General features: G+C 42.8%; 2 protein-coding genes across 8 annotated transcripts in view; one reads left to right on the top strand and one right to left on the bottom strand.

Moving 5' to 3' along the window:
- abcb4 (ATP-binding cassette, sub-family B (MDR/TAP), member 4) overlaps positions 1 to 5,515 on the top strand; it is a 19,397-nt gene extending 13,882 nt beyond the window's left edge. For all 6 annotated transcript variants that reach the window (XM_031576606.1, XM_031576607.2, XM_031576608.1 and 3 more), the window contains 7 exons: positions 132 to 232; positions 502 to 642; positions 1,982 to 2,138; positions 2,599 to 2,796; positions 3,470 to 3,676; positions 3,838 to 3,984; positions 4,454 to 5,515. In XM_031576606.1, the coding sequence (XP_031432466.1) occupies positions 132 to 232; positions 502 to 642; positions 1,982 to 2,138; positions 2,599 to 2,796; positions 3,470 to 3,676; positions 3,838 to 3,984; positions 4,454 to 4,657 (1,155 nt within the window). In that variant the 3' untranslated portion in view covers positions 4,658 to 5,515. The remainder of the gene's footprint in view (positions 1 to 131; positions 233 to 501; positions 643 to 1,981; positions 2,139 to 2,598; positions 2,797 to 3,469; positions 3,677 to 3,837; positions 3,985 to 4,453) is intronic.
- A 527-nt stretch (positions 5,516 to 6,042) lies between these two features.
- On the bottom strand, positions 6,043 to 16,469 carry crot (carnitine O-octanoyltransferase). Of its 2 annotated transcripts, XM_031576609.2 has the most exons (18): positions 16,196 to 16,469; positions 15,674 to 15,789; positions 14,656 to 14,780; positions 14,156 to 14,337; positions 13,824 to 13,948; positions 13,623 to 13,731; positions 13,034 to 13,127; positions 12,226 to 12,351; positions 11,425 to 11,526; positions 10,977 to 11,060; positions 10,711 to 10,818; positions 9,467 to 9,597; positions 9,090 to 9,213; positions 8,620 to 8,698; positions 8,151 to 8,244; positions 7,876 to 7,995; positions 7,226 to 7,365; positions 6,043 to 6,201 (listed from the first exon to the last, which is right to left on the bottom strand). In XM_031576609.2, the coding sequence occupies exons 2-17, from the start codon at positions 15,786 to 15,788 to the stop codon at positions 7,245 to 7,247; spliced, it is 1,839 nt and encodes a 612-aa protein (XP_031432469.1). In that variant the 5' UTR covers position 15,789; positions 16,196 to 16,469; the 3' UTR covers positions 6,043 to 6,201; positions 7,226 to 7,244. The 2 variants fall into 2 exon arrangements, with proteins under 2 accessions (XP_031432469.1, XP_012673584.1); XM_012818130.3 differs by having other exon boundaries at positions 6,043 to 7,365; positions 16,196 to 16,466.
- Between the last annotated feature and the right edge of the window lie 1,931 nt (positions 16,470 to 18,400).

Below are 18,400 nucleotides of genomic sequence, written 5' to 3'. Positions count from 1 at the left end.
ACTGTCCTTGTGAAGGACAAAAATGCTAATGCTAAAGTTGTGGTTGTGTAAACGTAAGCAGCTCAAGATCATTGCTGGGGGTGTGAAAGAACTAACTGTTTCACTGTTTCCTCGTCTGTTCTGCCTTACAGATCGCTACTGAGGCCATAGATAACATCCGCACAGTGGTGTCCCTAACGCGGGAAAATAAGTTTGAGGCTCTCTATCAGGAGAACCTTGTTGTCCCATACAAGTGGGTATCCATCGCACAATCCTACAAACAAATCATGGTGTTTTAACTGTGCAATGCGTGTGATCAAATGTGTTTAAATAGATCCCTGAGTGTGGATCCTTAAGACTTTCCACATAAGACAAGTTGAATAACAAGTTGGAGATAAGTTTGATGCATCCTCTTATCTTAATGTCCTTCAGGCATTAATTAACAGCACCTGAACGTTCTCTCTCTCTCTCTCTCTCTCTCTCTCTCTCTCTCTCTCTCTCTCTCTCTCTGTCATCCCTCAGGAACTCTGTGAAGAAGGCCCATGTTTTTGGGTTCACCTTCTCCTTCTCCCAGGCCATGATCTACTTTGCCTACGCCGGCTGCTTCAAATTGGGTTCCTGGCTCATCGAGCAGGGTCAGATGACCTTTGAGGGAGTCTTCCTGTAAGTTCGCCCCATTCACAAACAGGGAGTCAGATCAGGTCAGGTCAGGTCAGGTCAAGGGTTCTCCAGATTGTCAGATATGGTAGCAATGTTTTTCAAATGTCATTGTGAAGAGGATTGAGCAGCTTTGTCAAGCGCCTTCAGTAACCAGCCACCATAGGGTGCTCTATCATGGTCACCCCTTAACCACAGGCTTGACTTTATATACAAATACAAATTTTAGCCTCTGTTGGTTTGGAGCATAATGAGGGTGCACACATGGTACACACAAGCTATTTCAACAAACAGAGGCTCCAGTCTTGAGCTTCTTGATCTCTTATTGTCAAGTCAAGTGAGAATAAATCCGTTGAGTGTATCTGAAGTGGCGGACAGACACACCCATTCTCTCTGTCTCTCTCACGCACACACACATGCACACCCACTCTCTCTCTCTCACGCACACACATGCACATGCACACGCACACGCACACACACACACACACACACACACACACATACACATACACACACACACACACACACACACACACACACACACACACACACACACACACACACACACACACACACACACACACACACACACACACAGACACTCTCATACACACACACACACACACACAGGTACATTTGGCTATTCAGTTCCTAGTCTCACACTAGGCAGGAATGTGGAGAATGGGCAGAGCAAAGGTCAGATCTCGCCTGGGAGACGGTTAATAATTAGACAACAAAAGGATGCTATAGGTCAAAACAGTCTAAGGGACAAACTGATGGCAGTTGATGTCATGACAACCACAGGGCCTGCTCAGTATGACAACAGAGGAAGGTGGCAGGTAGTTGTAGACGTGATTGGCTTTCAGGTGAGTGAGAGTGATAACCTGAGGCTGCAAATTACAGGAACGCTCAGCAATCTGTCACTGACAGAGGTGACACTTGCACACATGGTGACTGTCCACTCTCTTATCTGGCATTAGCAGTCAGTAGGCAGCTAATGTTCTAGGCTTTGAAGGATGGCTAAATTATTCTGCCCTTGCTTTGATTGATGCCAGCTTTAAGCTACTCGTGTGTGATAATGTGTGGCACTGATGATGCTAAGTGCTAAGCCTTCTGGAGATGCAGATATGCTGGGGAGAGGCAGAGGGGAACTGAAAGTTTTGTTTAATTTTTTTTTTCATCAAAATGTTGTGATAATCAAACTATCGAATTGAATTGAGTAACAGAATTGAACATCTGTCCTTGAATAACAGAATTTAATAGGAATTGGTCTGTCCTTCTCATCTCATCAATCTCCTGCTTGTTTCTGTCTGGTCTCATGCTTCTGCCCCTGTCCGGTCCTCAGGGTCATCTCAGCTGTGATATACGGAGCCATGGCAGTAGGAGAGGCAAACTCTTTCACACCCAACTATGCTAAAGCCAAAATGTCTGCCTCGCACATCAAGATGCTCGTCGATAAGGAGCCTGCCATCGACAACTCCTCGGAGGAAGGGGAGCAACCGGTACAACACACACACACACTCTCTCTCTTTTTCTCTCTCTCTCTTGTAATGAGATGTAATGATGTAATGTTGCTGCCTGGTCTTGGTTTGTCCCTCTGGAATCCAATTCAGTTTGATCAAAAGCCACAGTGAAGAATATACCATAGCCAAATACATTTAGCCCCTCAGCTGAACAGTGTAAATCACGTAAAGCTTTTAAATGATATTTTCAGCATTCATATTTTTTGAAAACTTTCAGTAAAAATCAGTTAAATGTGACATCACTACAGTGGTGTGAAAAGCCATACCAGGAAAGATAGCAAATAGAGCCGTGGCCCTCTAGTGGTCAAATCAAGGAAAGACAACCATTGAGGAGAGCTGAGAGCTTAACTCCCTAGAACTATATCCAGAACAAAAATGAACTGCCTTAACTCCATACTTCTTATGATGTAGCTGACTGTCCTACTCTCTGTCTATTTAGGATAACTTTGAGGGCAACGTGACTTTTGAGGACGTGCACTTCAACTACCCATCCCGGCCGGACGTGACGGTGCTGAAGGGTCTGCGTCTGCGGGCACGTAAGGGCCAAACCATCGCTCTGGTGGGCAGCAGTGGCTGCGGCAAGAGCACCACTATCCAACTCCTGGAGCGCTTCTATGACCCAATGCACGGCACAGTGGTGAGCGCAGACTGCACACGCATCCATTCACACTTACTACAGATGCATATACTAAATACGCACACATGCAGACACATACAGTACCAGTCAAAAGTTTGGACACACCTTTTCATTTTCTGAGAAGTGTTTTCTTTACTTTTATTATTTTCTACATTGTAGATTAATACTGAAGAAATTTAAACTACGAAAGAACACATACTATGGAATGATGTACTAAACAAAAAAAGTGTTATCTACCATGTAGAAAATAATAAAAGTAAAGAAAACACTTCTCAGAAAATGAGAAGGTGTGTCCAAACTTTTGACTGGTACTGTATACACAGTCTAACAATAGTGTACACAGACACACACATGTATATAATCTCACACACACACACACACTTGTCTTGTGAAACTGCTATGCTAAACACGTGTTTATCTTAGGATTTAAGTTCATCATGTGTAAACAACTTTAACCACACTGTTTGATGCTGGTGCAACACAGTAAGAGTGAGAGTCAGTAACGAAGTGTGACATAAACAATGAAGTGACACCGGAACTGTTTTAATCCCTTGTTGACATGGAGGACTGTTGTTTGTTTACAAACACACCTCTGCTCCCCCACACAGCAGTCGATGCTGCACTAGAGGGCGAGGAAGACTCACTCTGAGCTTGTCTGTTCTCTTCTTCGCAGAGGTTAGACGAGAACGACTCGCGCCAGCTCAACATCCACTGGCTGCGCGCTCAGATGGGCATCGTGTCCCAGGAGCCCGTCCTGTTCGACTGCAGCCTGGCCGAGAACATCGCTTACGGCGACAACAGCCGCGTCGTCGCACAGGAGGAGATTGAGCAAGCAGCCAAGGCTGCAAACATACACTCCTTCATAGAGGGGCTGCCAGAGGTACACACACACACGCGCACGGATGCACACACACGCACGCACACACACACACATACACACACACACATTTGTAGACTGTGTGCTCATCTGGCACAGATGTGATGTGATGTTGGTGTGCGATGCTGATGAGGGTGTTGCGTTCTGTGTTTCTATGGTAACAGAAGTACCAGACACAAGCAGGGGATAAGGGAACTCAGTTGTCGGGGGGTCAAAAGCAGCGCATTGCCATCGCCAGGGCGATCGTCCGCAACCCCAAACTACTGCTGCTGGATGAGGCCACATCTGCACTGGACACGGAGAGCGAGAAGGTGCTAAGCGCACACACACACACACACACTCACACACACACACACACACACACACACACACACACACACACACACACACACACTCACACTCACACTCACACTCACACTCACACTCACACACTCACACACACACACAACCATACTGCACATGATTACGGATGAACACAGACATAGCTGTATACACAAACACAAGCACATGTAACTTCACTTATACACACTAACAAACACCTAGTAATGGAAGCATGGAAAATATTATTTAAATGATTAAGTCTCTCTTTTTTCCAATTTTTTCCACAGCAGAATTAAGACTGCTTAAAGGATGTGCACCGTATATATATTTTAATTCCCCTTGACTTATATATTCCCCACTGTACATAATGATCGTCTCACTCACCTCTACCTCACTTCCCCTCTCCTCTGCCCTCCTCTCCCCTACTCTCCCTCCTCCTGCGCTCGTGTCCGGGAGCAGATAGTGCAGGAGGCGCTGGACAAGGCCCGCGAGGGTCGCACGTGCATCGTGGTGGCCCACCGCCTCTCCACCATCCAGAACGCCGACTGCATTGCCGTGTTCCAGAATGGCGTTGTCGTGGAGAAGGGCACACACCAGCAGCTGCTCGGCAAGCAGGGTGTTTACTACCATCTGGTCACCTCCCAGATGGGACATAAACAGTGATGGCTGAGAGAGAAAGGAGTATATGTGTGTGTCTATGTGTCTGCGTGAGAGTGTGTGTATGTCCTCTCCCTCAATTGCCATTAATGATACATGCATACCCTCACCATGTCTAGGATAAGTCATTGTACATTTAAAAACATGTCCACAAAGAGTGTGCTGAAGGACGGAGGGGTAGAAAGCCTGGACGAGTCCACAGCCTCAGGTCTCACTCGGTATTGATTGCAAACCAATGTGCTGAACCGTGACCAAAAGTGCTTACTGAGCAGTGAGGAGCCACTCTCAGAGACCTACTGATAAAATAGTGCCTGTGCATATGCCTTTAAACTTGACATAGCTACTGTACTGAGCAGCAGGAGAGGTAGCTGGCGATCACTCTAGTCTGCAGTACTGTACCCAAATCAAATGTCATACTGCAAACCGATTTTGGATTAGTACATCTACTTTTAACATTTGGGCTTTTTTTTCTGAATGATTAAACTTTTCTGTGATGTTGTGATGACTGGCTTCACCAAAGAGAGAAAGGAGACCAAAGGAGAATTATTTATTATTCTGACATACAGGTTACCTTGCGTGTGTGCAAACACATACATGTCTCTATAAATCTCACAAGGGCATTATTTCATTATGATTATTGATTTGATTATTAGATGCCTTATTGGCAGACTTCTCTAGGACCAAAGACACATTTAGTGCACAAAACACATACAGAGAAATGCTGAGGAAGAATGCTTACAGTCTTACATTAATTGTGCCTCTCCATGGATAATCAATCAATGCTGATCCTGTCAGGCTGCACTGATATGCATTTTATATGTTGTTTACTGTACTATTTTAAATAAATGTTTTTCATTACTTTTACTGCGTGGTGTTGTGTTGTGTAATGGAGACAACCTAAAAGGTTGTGCTTTGTTGTGTAGATTAATATTTGTATTCCTTTACTATACTCTCAATTACTGTTTCTCAAGGCAGGAAAAGGAATGAAATATATATATATATATACACACACACACATACATATACACACACACACACATACATACACATGATGAGGAACCAATAATTAATTAATTCTGACAAAAAGGTTAAACGTTTGTGTACCACTGAAAAAGCTTTGCGAAACATTGTATTGAGCACATGTTGAGAGACATTTTAAGTGGAATAATAGTACTTGGCCTTTAGGGGGCAGTCTAGTCTTAGGCTCCAATGACGCGGTTGGAAAAGAAAAAGCACAAAGCAGATCTGAATCTAATTAATGAATACTAGCCAGGAGCAAGAAGACACATGATAGGTGTATTTTCATGTGTGGACTTTCAGACCTAATCAACCAATTCATCATGTTTGTTTACCGTGTTCCTCCAAAATAAAACCTGACAATCCCCAAGGGAGACGAATTTATTTGTTTATTAAAACTCTGTGCATTATCAACCATTCAAGCACAGCATTCACTACAACTGGAATTATATACACCAAGGTCACGGGTTCCTATCAACTACCTTTCATTGCTATACATACATGTCATTATTTACAGGTCAGGTCCTGTAGATCTGAAATCAAAACATAAAATCTCACATAAACATTACATCCACACTCACTGAGATAATAATTAAAATGCATATTCTTTTCCTACAATATTGTTATTTATTTATTTATTCATTAACGTTGACACAATTCCTAACACTGCCTGCTTTTGCAAAACCCTGCTACAGACCATCCAGCCTTCATCTTCAAATATAGTACACGTCTAGGTTGCTAGACTTTATCAATGGAGTATACTTTATGTGGACTGGTCAGATCATTCAGTACTTCTTATAATGCCATTCAGGTTTGCATTACATTGCAAAGTGGCTAATGTCCGGGGGGGAAAACTGAGAAAAAGATTTGCTGAAATTTTCAGATATAGCCCTTAACATTCATTTTCATTCAAGTGCTGGAAAGGCTAGATTAGCTCAATTAATACTTTTAGGTGTAAATACCGTTACATTAAAAATCAAAGCAATTGTACAAAATATCTACGAAAAAAATAAATCATTCTTTGGAAGGAAAAAAAACAATTGAAGAACAGTTGTTTAGTGCAAAAGAAACAGAACGTGAATATAACATCGACGAATGCATCGTCCTTTAGTTGAGTTAGTAGTAAGTAGTCAGTTGTGTGTCTGTTGCTTGCGCATTGCATTGATGTGTGCATACACTGAAATGATCAAGAAGGTGCCACTGCACTGCATGTAACCACAGGAAGACCCAGATAAGAGCTTGCAGGGTTTACCTGCTGCATATAGAGTAGTGGATCAAATAAGCAGCACTTGGGAAGAGATTACAGATTAGTTTTGGTGGACATTGCATTGTGCCAGAATCGGTGCAGAGACGGTTCAAAACAGAAGAACTTGCCGTCAAGTTCCTCTCTGTATTTCGGCTATAGTCTGCTGTTGTAAGCACCAAAGTGATGCTATGTAGCCTATATGGTTATAATTGTGTGGTATGAAATGTATGTCACAATGTCCGTGTGTAAAAAGCTGTGTGGGGAAGACACGTGACGGCTGACTGGTGTAACCTGCGTACGGAGCAGAATACCTCCAGCGCTGTTGGCACTCTAGAGCTGAGATGGGGTGCTGAGCTGCAGCATCTCGTGCAGGCAGGTGGAGAGGCTGTGGAAGAGAGTCTCTGCGTTCGTCTCCGCGCAGGACTTCCAGGCGGTGCACGACGCCACAATCCTAGAAACAGACACGGTTAGCATGTTGGCTAAAGGCACCGCATGTTTATCCGTCACCACAAGTTTTACCACACGTGTACCAACGGCTGCAGTCACAGATTCAGAGTCGTTCTCAAGTTCAACATGCTTATGTGTGAATTTGTTGGTGTACCATCCATGTCCCAGCTGCCATAAAACTATAACTATATGACTACACTGTTTTGCACTATACATTCTACATCCTACACTGTACATAACTGTATTGTATTGTTTGTTTGTATTGTATTGTATTGTCTGTATATATTGTTTGTAATTATTGTAAATATGAGAGAGCTGCAAGACACCAGAATTTCCCCACGGGATTAATAAAGTATTTATCTATCTATCTATCTATCTATCTATCTATCTATCTATGTGATGACTGGTGAATATGTCAGTGACAATGTCTGGGATTAAAATAACACTTATTTCTTGAGTTTCAGTTTCTGTATTAATCATTTAACTGTTTCATTCATTCATTTAAAATACCCACCTGTCGTCACGGATTTGATAGAAACATCCATAGCCGTGGGGCACCATGGGGGCCACAGCCCCGAGCACTGTGGTGTAACCCACCAGACTGGTAGAGAGAACAAAGTTTCCACCTCCGCCACTACAAGAAACATGGGATTTTGTTTAACACAATTAACATCACTTTTTCACCTTACACACACATACACATGACAGGTTTAACGCAAATAGCAGGAGGTTTGGCTAAATGGTGTGTGAGTGTGTGTGTGTGTGTGTGTGTGTGTGTGTGTTACTCACCTCCTGGCGAACACAGGATCATTGAACAACTCTGGGACAGGAAGTCCCTCCTCCTTGGCGATCAGACCCAGGCCCATCAGGTGTCTGTCAAAACCTGAGAGATGAACGCTTTCATCAGGACCAGACAGTGACTCTTGTAACGGCACAACATGTTTCATCAGGACCAGACAGTGACTCATGTAACGGCACAACATGTTTCATCAGGACCAGACAGTGACTCTTGTAACGGCACAACATGTTTCATCAGGACCAGACAGTGACTCATGTAACGGCACAACATGTTTCATCAGGACCAGACAGTGACTCATGTAACGGCACAACATGTTTCATCAGGACCAGACAGTGACTCATGTAACGGCACAACATGTTTCATCAGGACCAGACAGTGACTCATGTAACGGGCCTAACGGCACGTGTTTCCTTGTGACAGAACTGAACGGGCACATTCCCAGAGGCGTGACATACGTACCCTTCCCATTCTGGGCCTCTGCCATGAGCTTGTTGTGTTTGTTAGCTGCTTTCTGCAGTGCTCCTCTCTTTGCCTCTGCCTAAAAGCATAAAGCTCATGGTCAGAGAGCAGCACACATCCTTCAGCAGGGTCTTACACCAGCTAAAAGAGGACTGAGATACTGTGTTTGTATGTCACATACACCTGCCCTAGTGTCCAGTAAAGTAAATGTGTGTGTGTGTCCCCCCTTATGTGCCGCAGTTCTGCTTAAGGTTTCTTCCTGATTAACAGGGAGTTTTTTCTTGCCCCTGTTGCCATAGTGCTTGCTCTAAAGGGGGTTTCAGGCGCTGGGCTCTGTAGAGCACCTTGAGACAATTGTATTGTTATGGAGCTATATAAATCAAATGTAATGTAATTGAATTGTGTGTGTGTGTGTGTGTGTGTGTATGTGTGTGTGTGCGTGTATGTGTGTGTGTGCGTGTCAAGCGTACATTTGCTGTAGGGTCCAGCATGATCCGACACCAGCTCTGCGCCTCCGTGGTGCTGGGCCTCATGGTCTCTGTGCGGCCGTGATAGAACCTCCGCGTGGTGGCTGTCTCATAGCAACACCCCACCCTGGAGACCAGAGACCCCCCGAGAGGTTAGAGAAGACAAGAAGGCCTACTTACATTCTATTCCACTTTCACTTCAGGAAGAAGAAAGGGATCAAAGAGATGGCCCTTGTGTACAGGATCTATAGTGCCTGTGTACTATACTCCAGCTATACAGTGACACAAGAGGGAAAGAGAGGGAGAAAGACTGTTTTGAAGAGAGATAGAGAGAGAAGCAGTGTATCCCCAGCAGTGTATCCCCCGGGCGCTTCCCTTACTTGTGGTGGAGTCTGTAGTAGGCGAGCTGCAGGGCCAGCTGGACAAACGTGTCTGGGTGGAGTTTCCTCTTCTTGATGGCTGCTTTGCCAAATGAGGTGAATGCGTAGGTCACAGCTTGCAGATCCTGAGTCTTTAGCATGGGGGGTGGGGGAACACCAAGTTAACCTCAGCTGTTTAAATCATGGTGATTAGGGCTGAACGATTAATTGCATTTGCGATTAAATCGCGATATGATAAAACGCGATTTTCTAACCGCAACGTCCGCGATTACAACGTGGTCTAAAAAAAAAAAGATGGTAAATTTTGCACAGTGTTTAAAAAGTGCATGCCTTGTGTTTATTTTTACAATTACTTTGTTTAAATTACTTAAATGCACAGTGGCAAAGCCACCTATTTGTTGTTCTTGTTTCTGTAATGAGCAGTTAAATAAAAATGTAAAATGTGGGAAAGAATATTTTACACTAAACGTATCTAATATTGTGTTAGTCATATTTAAATCATTCATTACGTTTTGTTAAGGGAAAAAAAGAGGATAACATTTTTTAAAAATCGCATATTAAATCACAATCGCTATATTGGGGGAAATAATCGCAATTAGATTATTTTCCCAAATCGTTCAGCCCTAATGGTGATAGTCTAGCCTGACGATGTCATACTCATAATTCTAGTCAGAATATGAGTCTGATATTGCTCCATTGGGCTGTGATTATGGGGCGTGTTTCAACCGAACCAGGAGAAAAAATGCCTCTTCGCTCAATTGGTTACCTACAACCAATCAGAACAACGTAGTATGTAACCAGGGGCAGCTGATACATTACACTTTTACCGGATCCCGTAGGAAGGAAGGCAAAAACATCTTTTCGATTGACAAATGCCTTAATCGCGTTTCTCTGTTCCTCTTTCAAAATGAATGCACTGTCAATGTCTAAATGGACTCGAATCTATACATTTCAGCTCTCCAGCGGCAGCCATGTTTGTTGAAAACGAATTTAACTTGTGTGTTGGTGACGTGGTTGGTTACGTTACTGTTGATCATCTGTCCATCATCGTATAAAGCCCGCCTTAACAATTTGATTGGTACGGCCGATATCGAGCCGCAGATAATTTCTCCTCAATGGAGTAATGCCAGACCGAACTTCCCAACCAAAAACATTGTGGGCGGGGCTAAGTTCGGTCTGGTATCCAGGCTAGTGATAGTCATGACTGGAAGTCAAAGTCGGCTGGGGTGGCTGTCATAACTCACTGTGTTGTAGTACTGCTCCTTGGCGAGGCGGATGTCTTGTCTGATGCGGTCATCTACGGTGAACACCAGCTCCTCAGGGAGCGGCAGCTCTCGGACGACCTCTGAACCCTACGACACAGACCCATCACACACACACACACACACACACTAAATTCATGAAAACAAACATCACTTACTCGAAAAACCTCATGTCATTATTACATAAAAAATATATTATTATTATATTATTATTAATAATATATATTCTCATCTCTTTTAGTCCACACCTTCCATTTGCCGTTAGAGGCCTTCAGCTTCTGGTCCGTGTAGAAGCAGAGGGAGATGAGGATCATGGCGTCATAGGGGGCATGCTGTCAAACACACAGGAAAAAAACTAGCCTGCTTTTCAAATCCACACAGAATACGGTCATAGCTTGGCAGTTGTTAGATCGTTAACATTATTAACATATACTGTACATCTTCACAAGTATACAATAATCATGACACTAAGGATGTGGCACCCCAGAAAAATATGTACATGGTTTGTTGGACCTCACCACTGACATTTGTGTTACATTATACACAACGCGATTGAGATACCTGACGTTTTTCAGACAGAAGAGTTTAATCTGCTCCCTAAGTAAATCAGCAATCGCCTGCAGAAACTCCAGAGGAGCCTGGTGTTTATGGAGGTGGCAGTGTGTGACAGTGTGGTGTGACGGTGAGGGGACTCACATCACAGTTGGATCCGAAGGTGCCGTCAGCAAAGCAGAGGTAATTGTAGGATTTATCACCCCAGCGGATGGTGGGGTCACCAATCAGAGCCTGCACTGTGATCTAGGGGTTTTAGACAGACAGAAAAAAAAGACAGAAAGCAGAAAGAAAGAGGTGTGAGCAGATGGAGTGGGTAACAGCAGTTTTAGAAATCTATGCAAACTATACTGGAGAGATTTTACATACACACCCTAACCCTCAGAAACACACTCTCCAACACTCTCTGTCAGCGGGTTGAGAACTCGTGTTTGTGTTAGTATGTGTGTGCAGGCAGTGAAGGCAACCTCTGATCTATAAATAACAACAAGATATGGAGCCAAAAACCTCTAAATAACTGACCTCCAAGCCACACATACAAATCCATATAATCCAACCTGTTAAAAATAGTGTGAAGGTAAATGAGGGTATATGTGTGTATTGTAGCACCAGGACTGAGTTACACTAGGAGTCGTACTAATGTTATACACTGGTTTGATTGGTAGATGTACTGTATGTATGTATGCATGTTTGTAAGCAGGTTTTGGGTGTGGCATAAAACTTGGTATGGTTTTACTGATTTGATTATTTGATTGATTGTTCCATGACAAACGTACAGTTAACTACATCACAACATAAAACATTCATTCCATACTCCAATCTGTGTACATGTGACTATTTGTATGTTTTGTACGTAACATCACAACAAATAACATAGAACATTAATACAAGTGATTCTGGATGTAACTGGCTGTGTGTGTGTGTGTGTGTGTGTGTTTGTGTTACCGGTGAATAGTCGTCACGTGTAGCATAAGGCTTGGAGTCGTCCAGGGAAACGATGAACATACTGCTCTGAATGACCTCCAGGATACTCTCATTGGCTGGATCCAATGATATCAGGTGCTCTCTTGTCTACGAGGTGACATAATACAAATGATAATGAAAGAATAAATGATTCAATTATTAAGGGTTTGTGGGTTATGTCTTTGCCAGAATAATACACTGTCCATCACCTCCTGTGCAATTTCCAGCTAAGACCTTTGACCTCTGAGACCCCCTGGAATCCCTGTCCTCTGAATGGATACCTAGCATGTGGCACTTGTGCCTGGTTGGGTATTGTGTTAGCATGCTAGGAACATGAACAAACGAATAAGCCTAGATCGAATGCTCTTGAGTAAACAGAACTTAACACACTCTACTATTAACTACTACTGCTACAACTTCTACTCCTACTGTTACTACTACTACTACACTACTACTACACTGCTGCTACTACTACGACTACTACAATACTCTCCTGGTTCAGATCTGTGACACCTGTGAGTTATTTTAATTGGATAAGGGCAACCTTGATGCTCTAATAGGATAAGCTTTACAAAAAGCCAGCTTGGGTTACTAAGCGTTGCTGTGGAGGTCTGCTTGGGTGAGGACAGACCTACTGTTCTGATGGGATAAGCATCACGGCGGTCCTGATGGGATAAGCTGGATTAAAAGTGGCCAGCTCATCGGAGGTGACGACAGACCTACTGTGGTCATCCCATGCAGGTCAGACGTGAGGCTTCTGGGATTGGTCTGGCTGAGGGGAGACTCTTACCTTGGCCCAGCGGGTCCTCTCCTCCGTGGTGAGAGCGGACACGCCCTCCCCGGCCGGCCCTCCCTCACAGCTCTGCTTTATGTGGGTGAGCTGCCTGCGGGGGGAACCACCAGAACACGTTAGGCCCGTTAGTCTACTGGGCATTCAGAGCGAACATCGTTCACTGAGTAAGCTACAGTGTGTTCAGTACTGTCTCCATGCCAACACAGAGGAAAAAGGAGAAGATAGTCGTTTCATGGTGTCAAATAGCCATTAAACCAAAAATACACTGAAACAAGAGGAAACAAAAGTACGGTCTCATTTATAACAAAAGTAAGAACAGAGATATGTCATTATGTGCCCTTGAAAAAGTCCTTCTGAATGTATATTCTGGTTCCAGGATCTAAGATCTAGTGATTCATAGGGCTCACGAAACTGAAAATAAGTCAAGCGTTTTTTTTTGTTGTTTCATTTTGAATTGAGTAAGAGCATATCATTTACAACTTCTGCAAATTCTGTGCAAAACATCGGAACTGCTTTGCATGTCATATCTGTGAACTAAATCAGGACGACAGTGTCACTCACTGCAACATGGGGCCGGTTTGCTTACCTCAGGAGTTCGGGTGGGGTGAGGATATGACCATCGCACAGAACATCAAAAGTGAAAAACCTCCCGCGACACATCACCACTAAATGTGAAGGGCATGGACCCTCACTCTCTACAAGGCACAGACCACATTACAAATTACACGCCGTTACACACAGTGCCAAACAGCTTCATGAGACTGCATGATAAACAACATAGCTCTACCTGTTCGGAAGTAGTTGACAATCGTATCCTTGGTGATGCCCGGCACCTTGCATGTATTGAAGAGCATGCGGAACTGATCCATGTCGAAGGCCGTGCTGCCCGACTTGTGGATAGCTAGCCTTTCTCTGAACCAACAAACAACAAGAAAACATTAAGCACTGGCCAATGACATTTTCATAAAAGCCCTTCAAACCAACACATTTTGAGTAATGCATGGAGCTGTGTCCTAGAGCGGGTTGCCTTTCAGTCAGTACAGTGTCTGAATGAACATGTAAACATTTACAAAAGGGAACCCAGCCCAACACAGACACTCCGACACCTAGCCTCCTTACGTGCGAATAAGGTCCCAGTACTGCAGGTTGTGCCAGAGACTGATGCTGGAGCGCTCCAGCTGAGTACCCTCACAGGGGGGCCAGCAGTGCTCCAGGTAGGGCGCCGGACCCCCGAAGTTCACATGGAGCTGGGAGGGCATGCGTAGCTCCAGGTACGCCGAGTTCAGCCACCAGTCTTCCAGCTGAGGGTGGGGCGTGAAAGAGAGAAGGAGAGAGAAGCGCGCTATAAGCATTGAAAAGGTTTACAAGGCGCTAAGATAAAGCGAACAATAATCAGTAACGGAGTGCATGAGAGAAGTGCTGAGGGGGTAGGGTAGAGATAAAAAAATAAAAAAATCTTATCTCTAGTGGGCAAGTGTAAACCTACAAAATTGACATAAGGCTAACAACCTCTCAACACAGTCCAGAGGCATTCGGGGACATGGCTTTTGTCAATCATTTTTTTTATCAGTTGGACAAATTGAGAAGAGATCTGGAGCCGAGAATCTGTAGGTAGTTACCCAGTTCCGCCGACTCTTGGCTCTTTGAAGCAGTCTCTGATGTAGTTCGCGACCAACACCCTCACCAAACCGCTTCACTATGGCTGCAGTTTTCTGGAACTCTTCTTCAGTTGTGAAAGGTCTCACTAAAACATTTACGTTTAAGAGGAGTGAGACAAAAAAACTAAGACAACTTACAAAACTATGTCCTTCTTACATTGTTATGATCTCAAGGATGATGCCAAACCAATGATTTGCTCCTTCTACTTATTTTCTATGAAACATTGATCAAATCTCCTAGCCTGACAAAAACAAGAACGCAATAAACTCCGTGGGGCTGGCCGACCACAGCCTCATGACCTGCTATCATCAGTTTTAGCTGCTCTGCACTGGCTTCCAGTAACTTTTAGAATTGACTTTAAGGTCCTTCTCCTAATATACAAAGCCCTTAATGGGCTAGGACCAAGTTACATTGCAAACTCCCTAGTCAAATACTTGCCCTGAAGAACACTGCGATCATCGAATGCTGGTTTATTGGAGGTTCCCAGCAAAAGCCGTAAGAAAATCGGGGACGCAGCATTTGTCAATTACGCTCCAGTGCTATGGAACATACTGCCTATAGACATCAGGGAAGCCAGCTCGCTTAACATCTTTAAAAGAAAACTAAAAACGTACCTCTTCACATTAGCCTTTAACTAGCTACCACTTCGCACTATATATATATATATATATATAAATACTTTTAATTGAATTGAATTGAATTTAATTGAATTTAATTTAATTTAATTGAATTTAAATCTCTACTGGTGATATTAAGGGGTTCGATTAAATATATCTCTATAATTATAATTATAATTTTATTTTTTTTGCACTATATCTGAGTTATGTTTCTTTGATGTCTATTTTTATGTGCATGTAATTTCTTTGTGCATATTATGTATTTGCTGTAAAGCACTTTGAGCTGCATTCTTTTGCATGAAAGGTGCTATATAAATAAAGTTTTATTATTATTATTATTATTATTATTATCATATTTCACCTGCGTCCAGGTATTTGGTTAGCGATCCCTCCAGCGAAGGCACAGGGAGCGGAGGCAGGGTATTCTGAAACTGAAACGTGCGTTCAGCCGTGGATTCGAACACTTGATTGTCCATCCTGTCAACGGTCAAAAATGAAAATTACGAGTTAAGAGTGGAAGTTTCTAAGACGGTTTGCACTCACTGAGCCATGAAAAGTGAGCGGTGCAACAAACTAAATTCCTCTTGAGGTAAGCTAGCTATAGGCTCAGATACGTGACACTCTGCAACAACAGCAACGTCATTATTTACCATATCTGAAGACTGCTAGCTATGTCAATGCTTTAAGTTCACCCATTCACACTTTTTTTTAGATGGAAAGTAGACTTAATCCTGAATGGGCCTGTATCAACCGTTTGAACACGTGTGGACAACTTAACCTATATAACAAAATAATTTCCCTTTCAAAAATATAGGTCAGTCAGACTCGACTTACAGCAGAGTACGATGTGAATAGGTTACAAACCAAAGAAAAGCAAGCTCACCTCTGCTGGTTCCGAAAATAGTTCCTTAGTTCGAAGTTATACTGCCTTAAAGTCTGCTGCCTTAAAGCTTCTTTTTTTGTTGTGTTCGACTGATTTGTTATGCAGGGAAAGTGAGCGGTGTGCACACAAATAAAGTCATACCAGATGCAGCCTCTGAGACTCACCGGCGTCAAGCTAGTCGTCACTTTTTGATCCCCGCTATTCTTATGTTTACGGTGTCAATTGACTCTCACAAATGCCCAAATTAACGCCTTTGACCAAATACATGCACCATTTCACTTGTATAAAACACTACCATACTTGAAAGGTGTGTACACAAAGAACGAACAAAATCTAATGTCGCAGTTATGTTAACTTTTGGTTTAAAACTCTGACTCTCTAAAAGTCGACTGCGAGATTCTGCGCCCTCTGTTGAAGAACAAGCATTCTAAAACTGATTGTTCCAATCCTTGATTGTGATTGGCTAAACCGCGTTCTATGCCGTTGTAAAATCCAGCATTACCTCTCCAGTTGTCCTCATAACATTCTATGATAACATTCCATATTACTGCGCATGGAATATTTCAAAGAAAGAAAGACATTACAAAAAAGAAAAGCAATAAGTCCCGCGAGTCCGTGTTTTGCGCTGATTTTAGAACAGGTAAGGGGAGTTGTTAGGCACGACGCGAAGCGACACGGCCTCTTGGGGCTTATTGCTTAATTGATGCATAGTCTACACACCATGGCAATTTTATAATACTACCACACCTGAAAGATGTATTGACAAAAATGAACAAATTATTATTGTTATTATTATTAAAATACTATTTTGAGAAATGATGTATATATATATTAATATAATAAATGTATATATATTGCTGTATCTACTGTGATATCAAACACAGTGACCTTTTAATAGAAGGGTAGGAGTTTTAAACCAAGGTTTTTGTAAACTGCGACAGAAGATTTTGTTAATTCTTTGAGTACACATCTTTCATGTGTGGTAGGCTATGTATTATGCTTCCCATTCGAGCGAGGGAGTAAATGTCAGAGCCTAAGGGCTTCAGACCGGGGTTGGATTTAAAGGGAAATTTCTCTACAATACAGTACATTTAGCTCATTCTTTGTGTATACATCTTGCAGGCGTGGTGGTGTATTATAAAAGTGTGCATGTATTTTACCAACGGTGTGAAAAGGGGTATTTGCGCGATTAACTGCAAATAAAATGAATGGAAGTCAATGGACACCGTAAACATGAGAATAGCAGCGACTTAAAAAGTGACGGATAACTTGACGCCGGTCTGAGACTTCAGTTACCTTTCCCCCAGTTTACAGTCCAACTCGCTTGAAACCGGAAGATATGACATTGCGCATGTCCACACTGTGTATGAATTCCTATCCCTCTTCTGATTGCGACCTTATATAGTTATTCACACTATCATTTCGACTCATGTTAGCTTGCGTGTCTTACATTTGGGGTAAATTTGAGATTGCCCAGATGCTCTAGTTACTCTGTGGTAGGCTACAGGGGCGTTTAAATATCATTTTCTTATTGTTGGACTACACTTGTTAAACCAGCCCCTAAGGTGCTGTTGAGTCTAAGCATTCGAAAAATCCTTTGTTTCATTTTGCATTTGCAAGACTTAAAAAATACCCAAGACATTAATGAGGGAAGAGCTATGCCTATGACACAAGCAAACCACTTACAGTGCAGCACTGCATGGAACAGCGGGCTGTTGATCCCAATTTTGTACCTCCATCCCACTAGCTTCCCCCAGCTGTGTTTGGGTCGCATATTCCCAGTTGGATTCTTGCCTAATGAGTACAAAGGGGTGCTTGTGTTTGTGAATCTGTGCCCACTAGCAGAGCCAAGGCTATTGTGCTGTTCACTGGATACAGTGTTGCATCACAAGGTCTATTTCTACGAAGTATGATAAAAAGCTACACACTACACAGGCCACTTCAAAGTTGACTATTTTTGATACGTTTCAAAAGATATGATTTTAAAAATGGTTAAATGCTTTTGTAAACCTGTATTTTACCACTCTGAATAACATAATGATTTCTTTGTAAAGTGTTGGCTTTTTTTGTCTCCTTTGAGTGTTTTATATTTTGTTCCAGAGTTTGAGACACAGACAATAATTCCAATTTAAGATACACAGACAAGTTTTATTTTATTTCATCAAGCCAGCAGAGATTGTTAGCAAGACATAGACCAATGGATAT

The sequence above is a fragment of the Clupea harengus genome, chromosome 11 (assembly GCF_900700415.2).
Source record: "Clupea harengus chromosome 11, Ch_v2.0.2, whole genome shotgun sequence".
Lineage (NCBI taxonomy): Eukaryota > Metazoa > Chordata > Actinopteri > Clupeiformes > Clupeidae > Clupea > Clupea harengus.
This window is presented reverse-complemented; position numbering and strand designations above follow the sequence as displayed.